The following is an 18426-nucleotide window of genomic DNA, read 5'->3' on the forward strand; positions in this document are numbered from 1 at the left end:
ATTCTCAGTGGGCTGGACAGGTAGATGCTGAGAGGACGTTTCTCCTTGTAGGGGATTGTAGAATTAGGGGCCAGAGTTTCAGATAAGCAGTCTCTCTTTCAAGAAGGAGATGAGGAGGAATTTCTTCTCTGAGAGGGTTGTTAATCTTTGGAATTCTGCTCTCCAGAGGACTGTGGAGGCTGTGTCATTGAATATATTCAACGCAGCAATAGACAGATTTTTGATCTACAACAGAGTCAATGGTTATGGGGGCAGGCAGGAAAGTGAAGTTAAGGCCACAATCAGAACAGCCACGATCTTATTGAGTGGCGGAGCAGGCTTGATGGGCCAAATGGTCTACTCCTGACCTATTTCGTATCTTCTTATGTTCTTATGCACACACACACACACACACAACCAATGTGTGGCGGATCTAGAATTAATCCCACTTTCATACACAATACCAGTGACTGAAAGGTACAGAATGAATCCCACAGATAGATACGGTACCACCGACAGGTACAGAATGAATCCCATGCTCACAGTCAGCACCCGGGATTGAAAGATACATCTGATTCCTACCCTCACATAACAATATCAGACTGAGTTACAGAATGATTTCCACATTCATACTGGGCACCAATGACTGCTAATTAATTCATCCCACAATCACACACACTACCAAAGGCTGACAGATACAGAATTAATCCCACACTCCTATGTAGTAGCAAAGACTGACACATACAAAATCATTCTCAAATACTACTACAGTAGCTGGCAGATTCAGTGACTGCCAAACTCACATAAATCACCAGAGACTGACAGATAAAGAATGAACTCACACACACACTGAGCTACTGACAGATATAGCTTGAATTCCACATATACAGAACAACTGACAGATTCAGACAAAGTCCCAAATTATATAACATTCCAGAGACTAACAGAATGAATCAAATACTCACATACTGTGCCACTGACAGAATGTATTCCACACTCACATACAATACTGAAGACTGACAAATACAGAATGTAACTCACACTTTCACAAAGTACCAGTGAGTGACAGGTACAGAATGAATCCCACATTCACACATGACACTAGAGATGGATCGCCAAAAAAACAATAAGGCTGCCAGAATAGATAGAATTCACATCAAAATTCTAAAATATGGCAGAGAAACACTCGACACAAATACATGTCTCATTTCCCTCATCTGGAAGGAGGAGAGCATGTCAGGGGATCACCGTGATGCGGTAATTGTGATCATCTTTAAAAAAAGTTGACACAACCGACTGTGTTAACTATAGAGGGGTATCCCTGCTGTCCACCACAGGGAAGGTCATCACAAGAGTCCTTCTCAACTGCCTCCTCCCCGTGGCTGAAGAGCTCCTACTGGAAACACAATGTGGATTGTGTCCATCAACAGGCACAGTGAACATAATCTTCACAGCAAGACAACTTCAAGAAAATGTAGGGAGCAGCAGCAACATTTATACATGGCCTTCTCTGACCTGACAAAGGCCTTCGACTCTACCAGCCGAGAGGGATTATGGAATGTCCTCCTCAAACATACTGCACTACGACATGCAAGCTGTAATCCTTGCCAACGGATCTATCACTGACCCAATCCGAGTGCAAACGACGTCAAGTAAGGCTGTCATCGGCACCAATGCTCTTTTCCATCTTCCTTGCTGCAACACTCCACCTCATCTCCTCACACTCAAACACAGTACCTGACAGAGACAGAATGAATCCATACAGCACCAGAGACTGAGAGTTACCAAATTACATAAAACACTCGAACACAGTAGCCGAGACTAAAAAGGAAATTAATTGCACACTCACATGCAATAGCAGAGACACAACGACACAGAATCAGTCAATAAGTGTCCTCCCAACAACAGCCAGGACATTTCGAGGAAGCGCGACACAGTGAGCAGCTCTTTCAATATAAACTGGGGCTGGGGAGAGTCTTTGTGCAATATACTTCCTGATTGCATTCAGGGTGTTTGTGATTGGTTGCAAATATTTAATCTGATTGGATGGCGAAAGAGACCACTGACAGAATTACAATAAAAAACCATTGTGACATCACTCCCAATCACGCAATCACAATCTTTACTTTCCCCCATCCCTCATTAGCATAGAGCTGTGGGATTGTCTATTTAATCCGCACTCGGAAGGGGTTTGGTTTATTTCTGTGTCTGAAATTGAATCTGAAGATGGTTGAGAAGAAGAAGAAAGCAGCTGCTAAGAAGGGCGCCAAGAAAACTGTGAGTAAACCGTCAGCAAAGGGTGGCAAGAAGCGAAGAAAGTCGAGGAAGGAGAGTTACTCCATCTACATCTACAAAGTGATGAAGCAGGTTCACCCCGACACCGGCATCTCCTCCAAGGCCATGAGCATCATGAACTCGTTTGTGAACGATATTTTCGAGCGCATCGCGGGTGAGGCTTCCCGCCTGGCCCATTACAACAAGCGCAGCACCATCAGCTCCCGGGAGATCCAGACCGCCGTGCGCCTGCTGCTGCCCGGGGAGCTGGCCAAGCACGCCGTGTCGGAAGGGACAAAGGCGGTGACCAAGTGCACCAGCTCCAAGTAAAACTGCACAATGGGCTGAAAAACATCCCAAACACAACGGCTCTTTTAAGAGCCACCCACAATCTCTCTGAAATAGCTGCATCCGAACATCTCTATGAAATCATTTTAAGACAATGTGTAACATAATAAATGTCCCACTCTTGTGTTTTTGACTGCTGTCCCAAAAACCGAACTCAAACCCATAATCCGCTCATCCGCCTTTCCTTTTTTGCATAAAGCTGTTAATGTGGTTTTGCACAGCCCCTGAATGACCGCATTAACAGCTGCTTTCAGCGGTAAGGGTCAGACCTCAGTCCCTTCACTCTGTTCCTGAAATGTGAACTAATTCATCATTTTATTAACAGCAACTCTCCGCACTGCAACAGCCCTGAATGGGATTATTACACAGCAGACTAAGGGAAGTTTGAGGACTCGATCCGGCTCCCTCTTTTCAGAGAAGGACACTGGGCTCTGATTGAAGATAAACTGAATGTTTCGCTTCAGGGAAATGCTGTGAACAGGGATTTAGTCCCGGGACAGTTTGAAAGCGATTGGAGAAAGATACACAATTTAAACAACATTTTAAACCCGCGTCTGTAATTGGTGACGGAAAGAGTTGAATAGAACAAAATAAAGAGAAGGGATTTTAAATATTTGACTTAGGATGACATTTATTTTGATCCGCTCCTTTCTGACAATGAAATTGGCGGGCTTTTTGAAATTGACACATTTTCTGCTTCTGATGTTGTGGCGGGAAAATCCCGCCCACTTCTGTTTGTCAGTGACTTGATTGGTGAAGAATATAGGCAAATGAGGTGAATTTTGTAGCGACCAATGGGGAGAGTTTTCAGTCTATAAGTAAAGTAAATGCTGCAGAAAATATCCATTCTTTGTGAAAGTCTTTGTGAGATTGTGGAAATGTCTGGAAGAGGAAAGACCAGCGGCAAAGCTCGGGCCAAGGCCAAGTCTCGCTCCTCCCGGGCTGGACTGCAGTTCCCGGTGGGTCGTGTTCACAGGCACCTAAGAAAGGGTAACTATGCTGAGCGTGTGGGTGCCGGAGCCCCGGTCTATCTGGCTGCTGTGCTCGAGTATCTGACCGCTGAAATCCTCGAGCTGGCTGGTAACGCGGCCCGGGACAACAAAAAGACCCGCATCATCCCCAGACACCTGCAGCTGGCCGTCCGCAACGACGAGGAGCTCAACAAGCTGCTGGGAGGGGTGACTATCGCTAAGGGCGGGGTGCTGCCTAATATCCAGGCCGTGCTGCTGCCCAAGAAAACCAGCGCTCAGAGCTCCCAGAAAAAGTAAAGCGGCCAAAATGTCATCTAATAAACCAAAGGCTCTTTTCAGAGCCACCCACAGTCTCTGTGTAAGGGCTGGTTCCTGTCTGATTCCAAAATGTCAGTAACAGGACCGAATGAGAACTATTTCAAATGTTTAAGCATCTGTTTCAGTGATTTCTCACTCCCCTCAAAGCCTGTCTAATTTATTACTTTAACACCAAGTTTGAGTTATTTGTCCCGTTACAGATTGCTGAATAGAGTCTTTTCCCGCCAGATACAGATAAGTAGACAAAAAATTAGATTAGAACTACGTAATATATATAACCCATCAAAAACTTTTTTAATTCCGCTTTTATCAGCACAAAGTCCTGGCGCGATTTTACGAACAGCTTAAAACTAACGCCAGATTTTCCATCAATTCGCTTCTTTCCGACACTGAAATTGGCGGCTTTTTCGAATTCAAACTGTCTGCCAATTTAAGCCAGTGATTGTTGTATTTCCTAATTCGAAGCTCTGCGATTGGTTAAGACATGTGAATGAGAAGAGGGTGACCAATCAGAAGTGGGCTCGGGATAGCGCTGGCTCAAACTGCGGGAATTCCAGGTCCCTGAATGATTGAGCTGAAACTGATCAGTTTCACAAACCCTGTCAGTTTCAGTGCAGGAAACACCGTCTCGGGGGAAATAACATCACAAGTGGGTTTGGTTCCAGTGACCGATTCAACGGCTGCTGCTAAACTCCCGGATTCCCTCATTGCAGCGAAATCATTTTGAAATTCTATGAAAACAATGAGTGATTCTGGAGGAGTGATGTGGCTTTTCACTGAGGGCATGTGTCGACTGGGGAAATAACTAACTGTAGAGTCTCGGGCACTGTTTACACAGCCCGTTTAGAAAATCAAATCCACTGCACATCCTTGCTGCAAATGAAATGTCAAATTCGGGGATTCCATTTTTTTTCATCCCGAACACAGCAGATTGATTGAACAAAGAAGTGAAAGCAAAATACTGCGAATGCTGGAAATCTGAAATATTTCAGATTGATTGAACTGTTCTAAACAGCCTATCCCAGCTCCCATTTCTAGGTCACTGCTCGCTCTGTGAGGCAGTGGGTGGCTCTTCGAAGAGCCTTTGTTGTGTGTTTGCTGAAAAGGGTCGAATTGTTCAGCCGCCGAATCCGGAGAGTGCGGCCCTGCCGTTTCAGAGCGTACACCACATTATTGGCAGTGACCGTCTTGCGCTTGGCGTGCTCAGTGCAGGTGATTACATTGAGTGCGAGACAAATTCCATCCATCTTTTGTACTTCATGAGATTAATTTTGACACTTTCTGGTACATTATGTGACAGCGAGTTTAATTCTACATCTATCTGTCTGTGGTACTGTGTCTGAGTGTGAGATTATTTGAGTATCAGTCTATGAAACTAAATGTGATTGTGTGATTCATTCTGTATGTCAATCATGAGTATTGTATGCGTGGCAGCTTCTGTATCTATCTGCTACTGTGGCTGAATGTGGATATCATTCTGTATCTGTCAGTGTCTGGAACTAAATGTGAGTGTGAGATTCATTCTGTATGCACCACTCTTCACAGTCAGAATGTGACTGTGTGATTCATTCTCTATGTGTCAGTCTAAAGTACTATATATGCCATGGTTTTAATTATGTGTCTGTCATTTTATGTGAGCTTGGGTATCAATGTATATATGTCAATCTCTGGTTCTTTCTGTGAGAGTGAGATTAATTCTCTATCTGCTGGTCTCTGAAATTAATTGCTTTTGTGATTCACTCTGTGTCTGTCAGTCTATGATACTGTGAATAAGTGGGGGGTATATATGGTGTCTGTCTGAACTTGGTATTGAACATGATTGTAGGATTCATTGTGTATCTATCAGTATCCAGACTGAATGTGAAATAAGGTTCATTCTGTACATGAAAATCTCTGGTATTCTATGGAAGTGAACTCAAATATGCCTATCAGTCTTTGACACTGTATCTGATTATGGGATTGACTCAATACCTTTCAGACTTTGCTACTATGCATATGTGTGGTTCAAGTTCTGCACGTCAGTCTCTGTTACTCTATATGAGTGTGGATATCTTTTATGTCTCTCAGTCTCTCGCAATGAATACAAGTGTGGGATTAACTCTCTTTTCAACAGTATCTGGTAATGATTGTGAGCATGTGAGTCCGACAGTATCTGTCAGTATTTTCTATTGTATGTGACTGTGCAATTCTTCCTTTGTCTTTCAGTGCCTAGTTCAGTGTGTATGGGATTCATTCTGTACCTGTCAGTATCTGGTACTGAATGAGATTGTGGGATTCATTCTGTTGTCTGTCAATCTCTGCTAATGTATGTAAGTGATATCTGTTATGCATATATTATTTTCTGGTACTGGAAGTGAATATTGTATTTATTCTTTACCTGTTCGCCTCTGGTACTACGTATGAGTGTGGGTCTCATTCTGTATCAGTCAGTTTCTGGTACAGTCTGCGTGTGCATATCCAGTGCTCATTTTGCATTTGGCAGTCTCTGGTACTGAATGTGTGTTACAATTTATTTTTTATGTGTCTATCTCTAGCACAGTCCATTACAGTAGGATTCATTTTGTATCTCTCAGCTACTGGTATTGTCTGCAAACGTGATACATTCTGTATCTATGTGACGCTGGTGCTGTATGAGTGTGGAATTCTTCTGTACCTGTACTTAATATGTATCTACGGGATGCTATTGAGAACTATTTGTTGGACACCATAATGTATCACTATTTTCTTGTCTCACTGGTATTTTAAAATATAAACCACTGCACATTTTAACTGTGTGTTTTACTCAGTTGTGGTCTGAGCTTTTTGGACTAGTATTTAGTCTGCAACTGTATGAACACATTTGTGAATGACAACATATATTTCAAACTCACACATGGCATGCTCAGTATAATCAGAATCATTCATTTGATACGATATCATTCAGTACAGCTCTTACAGAGATTATTGGATTGGTATGTAATGTGCAGTGCAGTGTGCACTAATTGACATAATACTGTAACTTTCCTTTTGATACTGTATCAGATGTTTGTACTACATTGTAATCTGTCACTCAGTCTGCAGTCTGGGCTACATTATTAGGATTCATTCTGCACGTTTCCATCAGCTGCTCTACCTCATATTTAATTTGTAGCTTAGGGTGCACTCTTGTGGGATTGATCCGGTGCCTTTCAATCTGATAGTGGGTGTGATTTTGAACTGAGATTGATGGACCTACCTTTCAGCAGTACTGAGTTGGGGTGAATTGGAAACAACTTCTGCCTCTCCTGCTTTGTTTGATTGTCTGCTGGATTGAAAATGTGTCTCTGGAACTTGGGATCAGTGTGCGTCTGACTGCTTCTGCTCTCTGTGACTGTGGAACTCATGGCCTGTCTGTGTCTCTGAGCTCTGGGAGTGATAATGTACCTACTCTGTGTTAGAAGGAGTGGACTGTACATATCCTTGTGCTGGGGAATCATCACAATCCTTCTGGTTCCTTCAAGTATTTCCTGACAGAAAGAAAGAAAAATATCTCTTGTAACTCAAGATCAATTGAGGTAGAAACTAGAAAAGACATGAATGTAATATTTCAATTAATAATCATTATGACCAACCACACAGGATGATCAGTAATACAAAGAGTGTCAGTGTCTGATTCCACTGCAGCACTCAGCTTCTGCTGATCAGGTTTTCTTTGGTAGTTTTATAACAATTTAGTGACATCCAGGAACAACCCAACATCTGCACTGCTCCATGAATGAGAATACCTGCTGGAGCAGGGATATTTGCACAAGTCAAGTCTCACCAACACGCTGTACAGTGGTAGCAAGACTTCCCTACATTTCTACTCCAACCCCATTGCAATAAAGGCCAAAATTCCAATAGCCTTCCTAATTACTTGCTGTACTTCCATGCTAACTTTTTGTGATTCATATAAGAGGACACCCAGATCCCTCTATACTACAGCATTCTGCAGTCTCTCCCTATTTAATATTCTTCTTTTCTCTACATCATACCAAAGTGGATAACCTCACATTTTCCCACATTATACTTAATATGCCAAATTTTTCCCACACACTTAACCTGTCTTTATCTCTTTGCAGACTCATTGTGTCCTCCGCACAACTTGCCTTCACACCTTTCTTTGTATCAACAGCAAATTTAGTTACAATACACTCGATCCCTTCATCCAAATCATTAATCTAGGCTGTAAGTAGTTGAGGCCCCAGCACTGATCCCTGTGGCACTCCACGAGTTCCAGTTTGCAAACCTGAAAATGACACATTTATCCTAATTCTCTGGTTCTTGTTAGTTAGCATGTACCAGCGACCTGGGTTCGATTCTGGGTACTACCTGTGCAGAGTTTGCAAGTTCTCCCTGTGACCGCGTGGGTTTTCGCCGGGTGCTCCGGTTTCCTCCCACAGCCAAAGACTTGCAGGTTGATAGGTAAATTGGCCATTATAAATTGCCCCTAGTATAGGTAGGTGGTAGGGAAATTGAGGGAAGTTGGGGATGTGAGAGGGTAATGGGATTAATGTAGGATTAGTATAAATGGGTGGTTGATGGTCAGCACAGACTCGGTGGCTGAAGGGCCTGTTTCAGTACTGTATCTCTAAATAAATAAAATAAATAATATAGTACTCGTTAACACCACAAGCGCTTAGCTTGTGTAAGAACATTTTGCATGGCACTTTAGCGAATGCCTTTTCAAAATACAAATACATTACATCTACTGGTTCCCCTTCAGTTACCGTGCTTCTTACATCCTCAAAGAACGCTAATAATGTTTGCAAAATTGATTTCCTTTTCATAAATCCATGTTGACTCTGCATGATTGTATTATAATTTTCTAAATGTTCCACAGATTGGAGGGTGGCAAATGTAACCTCACTATTTAAAAAAGGAGAGAGAGAAAAAACAGGGAATTACGGACCAGTTAGCCTTACATCAGTAGTGGGGAAAGTGCGAGAGTCTATTATAAAGGATGTGGTAGCAGAACACCTGGAAAGCATAAACGGGTTTGGACAAAGACAGCATGGGTTAACGAAAGGGAAATCTTGCTTAACAAATCTACTGTCGTTTTTGAGGATGGAACTAGTAGAATAGATAAGGGAGAACCAGGGGATGTGTTGTTGCTGGATTTTAAGAAGGCTTTTGATAAGGTCCCACATAAGAGGTTCGTGTGCAAAATTAAAGCAGATGGAATTGGGGGTAATATACTGGCATTGATTGATAATTGGTTGACAAACAGGAAACAGAGAGGAGGAATAAACGGGCCTTTTGCCAGGTGGCAGGCAGTGACAAGTGGCGTACTACAGGGATCAATGCCTGGGCCCCAGCTATTCACAATATATATTAATGACTTGGGTGAGGGAACATTTCCAGGTTTGCAGACGACACAAAGCAGGGGAGGAAACTGAGTTGTGAGGAGTATGCAAAGAGGCTCCAATGTGATTTGGACAAGTTGGGTGAGTGGGCAAATGCATGGCAGATGCAGTATAACGTGGATTAATGTGAGGTTATTCACTTCGGTTGTAAAAACAGAAAGGCAGATTATTATATGAATGGCGACAGATTGGGAAAGGGGGAGGTACAAAGAGACCTGGGTGTCCTTGTACACCAGTCGCTGAAAGCAAATATTCAGGTGCAGCAAGCAGTTAGGAAGGCAAATGGTATGTTGGCATTCATTGCAAGTGGATTTGAGTACAGGAGCAAGGAAGTCTTACTACAGTTATACAGGGCTTTGGTGAGAGCACATCTGGAGTATTGTGTGCAGTTTTGGTCTCCTTATCTGAGGAAGGATGTTCTTGCCATGGAGGGAGTGCAAAGAAGATTTACCAGGCTGATTCCTGGGATGGCAGGATTGACATTGAGGAGAGATTGGGTTGACTAGGCCTATATTCACTTGAGTTTAGAATAATGAGAGGGAATCTCATAGAAACCTATAAAATTCTAACAGGACTAGGCAGGCTAGATGCAGGGAGGATGTTCCTGATGGCTGGGGAGTCCAGAATCAGGGGTCACGGTCTCAGGATACGGGTATGCCATTTAGAACCGAGATGAGGAGAAATTTCTTCACTCAGAGGGTGATGAACCTGTGGAATTTTCTGCAAAGAAAATTACAGCACAGGAACAGGCCCTTCGGCCCTCCAAGCCTGCGCCGATCCAGATCCTCTATCTAAACATGTCGCCTATTTTCTAAGGGTCTGTATTTCTTTGCTTCCTGCCCATTCATGTATCTGTCTAGATACATCTTAAAAGACGCTATCGTGTCCACGTCTACCACCTCCGCTGGCAACGTGTTCCAGGCACCCACCACCCTCTGCGTAAAGAACTTTCCACGCATATCCCCCCTAAACTTTTCCCCTCTCACTTTGAACTCATGACCCCTAATAATTGAATCCCCCACTCTGGGAAAAAGCTTCTTGCTATCCACCCTGTCTATACCTCTCATGATTTTGTACTGCAGAAGGCAGTGGAAGCCAAGTCATTAAATATATTCAAGAAGGAGATAGATATATTTCTTAATACAAAAGGGATCAAGGGATATGGGGAGAAAGCGGGAAGAGGGTACTGAATTATATGATCAGACTTGATCATTTTTGAATGGCAGAGCAGGGCCGAATGGCCTACTCCTGCTCCAATTTTTCTATGTTTTCTGCGATGACTGACTTAATCATTGGTTCCAGCATCTTCTCAATGGCAGACATTAGGCTAACAGGCCTATCATTGCCTGCTTTCTCTTTACTGCTTTCTTGAACAGGGACATTACATTTGCAGTTTAATATCCACTGGAACTGTTGCAGGAACTAGGGAATTTAAGAAGATTACAACCAATGCATCCACTATCTATGCAGACACTTCTTTTAAACCTTAGAATGTAGGCCATCAGATCCAGTGGACTTGTCAACCTTTAGTCCCATTAGTTTTCCAAAAACATGTTTTTCTCGCGATGGTGATGTTTTAAGGTCCCCCCTCCTTACTCCCCTTGATTTTCTACTATTCTTGGGATGTTTTTTGTGTCTACTTCTGTGAAGACAGATGAAAAATTCTTGTTCAGAGTATCTGCCATTTCCTTGCTTCTCTTGGATCAATCGTTCAACGGAAACCGACAGCTGCTGTTTAAAATGTTTCCTTGACACTACTCACCTGGCGCCAGCAATAGGTGTTGTTTGCATAACTGTCCCCATCCCTACTGTCTGGCTCTGTTCCCTGTATTCACTGCTCAATAACAACACAGTGTGAAACTGGAGCTAAACCATGAACATGCATTACAGGTTTGAGGAGAGAAAACAACAATGATTTTCAACAGCAGCTTCTTCCTGCTCTGTCTCCGTTACCTTGTCCACAAACGGCCTGAGAAAGGCTTCTCCTTCCGCGCTCACTCCATGTTCCTGCTCCACTCCGCCTCTTACAAACAGCCCCCAACTCCCCCTGAACTTGCTCCGTAGTCAATGCTGATCTCTGAGCCCCTCTGCGGACGGGCTCTCAAAGCAATGTGCTGCTGGAAGGAGACTGCTGTTTACTCACTTATCCCGGGGCTCTCAGTCTCCATTCCCGTCTGTTTCAAACAAACTTCTTCCGCTCACTAATTAAATGACGCAGAAGGACACGGCTGGAGGAGGCGCATCGCGCATGCGCTTCTTTCCCCACTCATTGACAAAAAAAAAATAAATTGGAAGAAAAGCAAAATACTGCGGATGCTGGAATTCTGAAATAAAAACAAGAAATGCTGGAACCACTCAGCAGGTCTGGCAGTATCTGTGAAAAGTGAAGCAGAGTTAACGTTTCGGGTCAGTGACCCTTCATCGGAACTGACAAAAATAAACTGGAACTTTCCCCAGTTCAGTTTTCTCCGAGTTTGAGCAAAGGAACTGGGGCTGTGGGGAAAGGTCAGAGAACGTTTCAAGCTGGGGGATTCCCCCTTTCTGAAGCTCAGTTTGACATCATTCCCTGCAGTGTGTTTGCTCTTCATTCACCCGTCTTCTCAAAGCAATCCTCCGAGGGAGTCGCTGTGTTTGCTGCGATCGCGCAGGAGTTAATATCTGACAGTAACAGTCCCAGATTAAAGTCATCACATTGAAACTGTCCCTCACTGACAGTCATATCGAACGGTGTGAGCTGAGAGATTACAGAGATCAACAGGGCCAAGAGCCTTAAATTTGGAACATTGTTCACCTCACTCTCGAACTGTTACCCAGAGTCTAGGAATAATAATGTGTCTGTTTCTGAGACAATATCAGTTAGAGATGAGACTGCACCGTCTGTCTCCCACGGATCTTTCAAGACAAAATGAGGCTTCCAGGTCAGCCTGTAACTGCTGATGGGGATCTCTCTCTCTCTCTCACTTATTCACTTTCAGCTCTGTCTCTAGTGCTCTAGAAAAACGTGGGACCCAGTTATTGGGTGTGATATGGACACACGAATAGAAAATGCACTATTGACACTCCCTCTCTAATGCTGTACATATGTTTGGGATACCATTATTTAGGATGATATGTATGCACTTTATTGTGTTACTAATACTGTCTCTGATGATACATAAGAATGTGTAATACAGTGTGATATGGACACACTGTTACGAATGGCCGGACTGATTCTCTCTCTCTCTGTGGTGCTGTATATGAAAAGGGGATAATGTTAGTGAGCATCATAGAATCATAGAAGGTTTAAGGCAGAGAAAGAGACCACTTGGCCCATCATTGTATGCGGCAGCCGAAAAACAGTGAACGTAAAGGAATGGCAGGGGGGCTTCAACCTCGAGAGTGCACCTCCTGTGCTATGTGGAAGCTCCTGGATGCTTCCCGTGTCCTGGAGAACCATTTGGCGGTCATCACCTCGTAGCAGATGTAATGTACAACAATACTCCGCTCTCGTTGATTGACGTCTACTTCCCGGATCAATGCAGCGAGCATCTGACCGTCTTCCAGCATCTCCCACTGCTGCTGGTGACGTCCAGGCCGGTCATCCTAGGCAGTGACTTCAACGGCATCATCGATGCACCTGGATGATCCGGCAGAGACGACAGCAAACTGGATGCTATGTCCATATTCTTAATAGAAACAGTAAAAGATGCCAAACTGCACGACGTCTTCATCAAACCTGCAGACAGAGCGCAGCATAGATACACATGGTCAAGAAAGGACGGGTCTGCCCATTCCAGTATTGACTTCCTATTTGTGTCCCGTGTTTTCACGGTCAGATTCACCGACGTCAAGCCGGTGTTCTTCTCCAAGCATTGCCTTTTACTGGCTGACTTTCACTTACAGGATGACCAGCGGGTTGGCAGGGGGACATGGAAGCTCAATGCTACACTGCTAACCCCAGAGAATGTTGAGGAACTCAAAAGAGATTACAAAGGTTGGAGGACTGTGAAACCCCACCTTTGAGTCTCCAGTTCCCTGGTGGGAAGCGATCAAGGAGAACATCAAGAGGTTCTTTATCTTCAAAGGGGTTCAGAGGGTGAGAGAGAGAGACAGATGGAAATGTCGCGACTCCAGACAAGTATGCAAAATCTGCTCTGGCTTCAGTCGATGGGGGTCAAGGTCAAGGAGGACCTTCATGAGGTGAAGAGCCAGCAGGCCTCGCTCTTTGCCACGGAGGCCTACAAGATCATCTTCCAGTCCAGAGTCCCCTCCATTAAACAGGATGAGATGTGCTCGTGTTACTTCTTCTAAAACGTACACAGAGAGAGCTCTGTTATCAGCAGCCTGAAGGAAGAGGATGGCTCGGTAACGTCTTCGCAGTCCGACATACTAAGGACCAGCAAATCCTTTTATGTTGGGCTGTATGACGCGAAGCCCACAGACAGCAGAGCCTCCCAGTCCTTCCTGTCATCTATCACAGAGGTCTTCGATGACAGCAGGAGGGAGAGACTGGACAAACCGCTAATTCTGGATGAGCTGACTAAGGCCATCAAATCCTTCGAGATAAATAAAACTCCTGGAAGCGACGGCTTACCGGTTGAGTTGTATTTGGTCCTGTGGGACTGGGTCGGCCCGGACCTGCTGGAAGTATACGACAGTATGCTCCTAGCCGGCAGCATGTCAGAATCCATGAGGAAAGGCATCATCACCCTCATCAACAAGGGGAAGGGGAGAGGGCAGAAATCAGAAATTGGCGGCCCATCTCACTGCTTAATGTCGACCACAAGATACTGTCAAAAGTCATAGCCAGTCGAGTCAAGTCTGCTCTGGAGTTGGTGATCCACCCTGATCAGACCTGTACTTTACCCACTCAGGGACACGATCACCCACATACGGGACAGGAGGGTGGACACCTGCCTCATCAGCCTGGACCAGGAGAAGGCTTTTGACAGGATATCGCACACCTGCATGATGGACGTACTTTCCAAAATGGGGATTGGGGAGGGAATCTGCAATTGGATCAAACTGCTCTGCACAAACATCAGTAGCACAGTCTCAATCAATGGGTGGGAATCGGAAAGTTTCCCGATCCAATCCGGAGTCAGACAGGGTTGTCCTCTCTCCCCTGTCTTGTTTATTTGCTGTATTGAACCCTTTGTTGAGTCTATCAGGAAGGATGCGAGCATGAGAGGGGTGACAATCCCAGACAGTGGAGGCACTCAGGTTAAAACCTCCCTGGACATGGATGACGTCGCCGCCTTCTGCTCGAACCCGCTGTCTGTGCGCAGAGATGAGCATCTGCGACCAGTTCGCACTGGCCTTGGGAGCCAACGTTAACCACGGCAAGAGAGAGGCCATATTCTTTGGGAACTGGGCTGACCGATCCTTTGTCCCCTTCACCGTCAGGTCAGACTACCTGAAGGTGCTGGGGATATGGTTCTGAAGGGCCGTGGCATGCACCAAAACCTGGAAGGAGCGAGTAGCCAGGGTCCAACACAAGCTGAGCATGTGGGAGCAGCAACTCTCTCCATTATGTGTAAGAACCTGGTCATCAGGTGCGAGGCGCTCACGTTGTTGTTGTAAGTGGCACAGGTCTGGCCCATACCCCATTCCTGCGCTGTGGCGATCACCCGAGTCATTTTCAGCTGCATCTCTGGATCCAAAATGGAGCGGGTCCAAAGGGACACGATGTTCAAACCTCTGGATAAGGGCGGGCATAATGTACCCAATATCACCCTCATCCTGATGACTACCTTCGTGTGCAGCTGCATCAAGCTGTGTGCAGATCCCCAATACGCCAACACCAAGTGTCACTACGTGCTGAGATTCTCTCTGTCCCCAGTGTTGTGAAGGAAGGGCCTGGTCGCATTGCCGTGGAACGCTCCATCTAGTTGGACTGTGCCGTACCACCAATCCTTCGTGGAACAGTTTCTGCGGAAAACACCTTTGACCACCAATCCATCAGGCAGTGGTCTGCACGGAATGTCCTCAAGGCCCAACGGGAAAAGGAGATGGTGGATCCTGTCGGATGGTTACCAGAGCAGACCGCCAAATCATTTGGCGGAATGCCTCATCACCAGAACTTTCAAACAAGCACCAAGGTGTAGCTTGGCTGGTGGTGAGAAGAGCCCTCCCCGTCAGATCCTTCCTGCACGCCCGAAGTCTCACCCCCTCCGCACAATGCCCTCGAAGTGGCTGTGGTGGGGATGACATGGTTGCCCAGCTTCTTCTGGAATGTGTCTTTGCAAAGCAGGTGTGGAAAGAGATGCATTGGTTTTTGTCGAGGTTCATCCCAAGCAGCTCTGTAACACAGGAGTCTGTGCTCTGCGGGCTGTTCCCAGGGACACACACCGAGATAACCACCACTGCTGCTGGAGGACTATCAATTCGGTGAAAGACACTCTTTGGTCTGCCCAAAACTTGCTGGTCTTCCAGCACAAAGAGTTGTCCAATGTTGCAGACTGGCACACTCCAAGGTCCAGGACTACGTGTTGAGGGACGCACTAAAGCTTGGGGTAGCCACAGCAAAGGCTCAATGGGGAAAGACCACCATGTAAGCTCCCCCCACCAAGCTGAACTGAGGGGCTGGATCCATGGAAAACCCCTCAAACTGCAGCGGGAAAATTTTCGTTTGCCATAAAATGTATGTGGCATGAAAAATGAAATGGAAGGGTTGTGAGGCAACTCACTCCTGTATTGAATGAAACTGACCTCCTTTGCACTGTTTGTATTTTTTGACTTGGTGCTGTTTGGAACTGTTTTGTCATGTATTTTTTACAGATCTTTATGAATAAAGTATATTTTGGAAATAAAAAAACATTTGTGCAAGTAAGTGTTGTCAATTGCGGCTGCTTGAGCTCTGGGTTTGGAACTTGAGCAGCAGCTGGAGACACTGCTGTGCATTCATGAGGAGAGTTACATGGAAAGCATGTTCTTAGATGTGGTCACCCCACAGCTTAAGAGTACGCAGGGAGAGAGGGAATGGGTGACCACAAGGCAGTCAAAAAGAATCAGGCAGGAAGTGCAGGACATCCCGAGTGCATCTCACTCTCCAACAGGTATTCACTTCTGAATACGGAGGACAGTGATGCTTCACCAGGGGAGTGCAGCCAGATCCAAGTCCATGGCACCATGGGTGACTCAGCTGCAACGGTGGAGACAGGGAAGATTGGAAAACCCATAGTGATAGATGATTCAATAGTGAAGGGAACAATCAGCTGTTTCTGTGGCCACAGACGTGAATCCAGGAATGGTGTGTTGCCTCCCTGGTGCCAGGGTCAAGGATGTCATTGAGCAGTTACAGAGCATCCTGAAGGGTGAGGGTGAACAGCCATCCTTTGTGGTCCACATCGGAACCAACAACATAGGTAGAAATAAGGATGTTGTCCTGCAGTCAGAATTTATGAAGCTAGGTAAGAAATTAGCAAGCAGGGCATCACAAGTAGTAATCTCCGGATTATTCCCAGTGCCACGCGCAAGTGAGTACAGGAATAAAAGGATAAGACAGATGAACGTGTGTCTGGAAAGATGGTGCAGGAGGGAGGGCTTTAGATTCTTGGGACAGGTCCCACGGATTGCAGTTGAACAGAGCCTGGACAGAGTTCCTTGCGGGACATTTTGCTAGTGCTGTTGGCGAGGGTTTAAACTCATTTAGCAGGGGGATGGGAAACGGAAGGTGGAGTCAGATGGGACAAAATCAGAAATGAAAATGGAAGTCACAAAATTAATGGATGAGTCTGGAAGAAAGAGGAAACAAAGGTTAGAAAATTTAAAAAGAGTTTGGCAGTGCTCAAGCATATCTATTTCAATGCAAGGAGTATAGAAAATAAAGCAGATGAGCTGAGGGCACAAATAGACATGTGGCAGTATGATATCACAGCTATTACAGAAACATGGCTTAAGGAGGGACAGGAATAGCAGCTCAACATTCCTGGTTACAGGGTTTTCAGATGTGATAGGGAGGGGGATAAGAAAGGAGGGGGGGTGGCAGTTTTGCTCAAAGTAACTATTACAGCTGTGAAGACGGATGATATTTTGGAAGGTTTATCAAATGAGGCCGTATAGATTGAGCTGAGGAACAAAAAAGGGGCAATCACACTGCTGAGAGTGTGCTATAGACCCCCAAACAGGAGATAGAAGAGCAGAATTGCAAGAACAATAGGGCAGTAATAGTAGGGGATTTTAACCACCCCAACATGAACTGGGATACTTTTAGTGTGAAAGAAATTGAGGGAGCAGAAGTCTTGAGGTGCATTCAGGAGAACTTATTTAGCCAATATGCAGCAAGTCCAACAAGAGAGGGTGCAGTTTTAGATGTAGTTTTAGGAAATGATGATAGGCAGGTGGAAGGAGTGGCAGTGGGAGAGCATTTTGGTGGTAGTGATCATAATTCAGTCAGTTTTAACATAATTATGGAAAGGACAAGGATAGAACAGGAGTTAAAGTTCTCAGATGGGGCAAGGACAACTTTACTAAGCTGAGGAGTGAATTAGCAAAAGTGGACTGGAAACAACTACTTGAAGGTAAATCAATGTCAGAGCAGTGGGAAGCACTCAAAGGGGAGATTCCAGGGGTTCCGAGTCAATATGTTCCCACAAAGAAAAAGGGTGGGATGGCCAAATCTAGAGCGCCATGGATTTTATAAGGTAGTATTATAAGACAGTAACGGAAAGCTTATGCCCGACTCAGAGAACTCAATACTGCTGAAAGCCGAGAGGTGTATAGAATGTGGAGGGGGGATATCAACATTGAAATTAGGAAAGCAAAGAGAGGGCATGAAAGAATATTGGCAATCAAAATCAAGGTTCGCACAAAGATGTTTTATCAATACATTAACAGAAAAAGGATAACTATGGAAAGAGTAGGGCCCATAAAAGATCATGAAGGTAACCTATGAGTAGGGGCAGAAGATGTTGGCACTGTTCTTAATAAATACTTTGCATCTGTCTTCACAAAAGAGGGTGATGATGCAGATATTGGAGTTAAGGAAGAAGGGTATGAAGTATTGGATGTGATCAATAGAGGGAGAGAGGACATATTAGTGACAGGACATACAAATAGCATATTTGTAAGTTGATAAATCACTAGGGATGGATGAAATGTACCCCACGATGATAAAAGAAGCAAGAGAGGAAACAGCGGAAGGTTTGACCATCGTTTTCCAGACCTCACTGGATACAGGTGTGATGCTGGAG

The 18426-nt window shown here is 44.9% G+C and overlaps 2 protein-coding genes across 2 annotated transcripts; both read left to right on the plus strand.

The window, feature by feature from the left end:
- Window positions 1–2205: 2205 nt before the first annotated feature.
- Window positions 2206–2583, plus strand: LOC137365872 (histone H2B-like). Its single transcript, XM_068028116.1, has one exon. It carries the CDS (start codon window positions 2206–2208, stop codon window positions 2581–2583), a length of 378 nt encoding a protein of 125 aa, XP_067884217.1.
- An 896-nt stretch (window positions 2584–3479) lies between these two features.
- Window positions 3480–3869, plus strand: LOC137365904 (histone H2A-like). Its single transcript, XM_068028148.1, has one exon. The coding sequence runs from the start codon at window positions 3480–3482 to the stop codon at window positions 3867–3869; it is 390 nt and encodes a 129-aa protein (XP_067884249.1).
- Window positions 3870–18426: the final 14557 nt, after the last annotated feature.

This window comes from Heterodontus francisci, unplaced genomic scaffold, assembly GCF_036365525.1.
Source record: "Heterodontus francisci isolate sHetFra1 unplaced genomic scaffold, sHetFra1.hap1 HAP1_SCAFFOLD_58, whole genome shotgun sequence".
Classification (NCBI taxonomy): Eukaryota; Metazoa; Chordata; class Chondrichthyes; order Heterodontiformes; family Heterodontidae; genus Heterodontus; species Heterodontus francisci.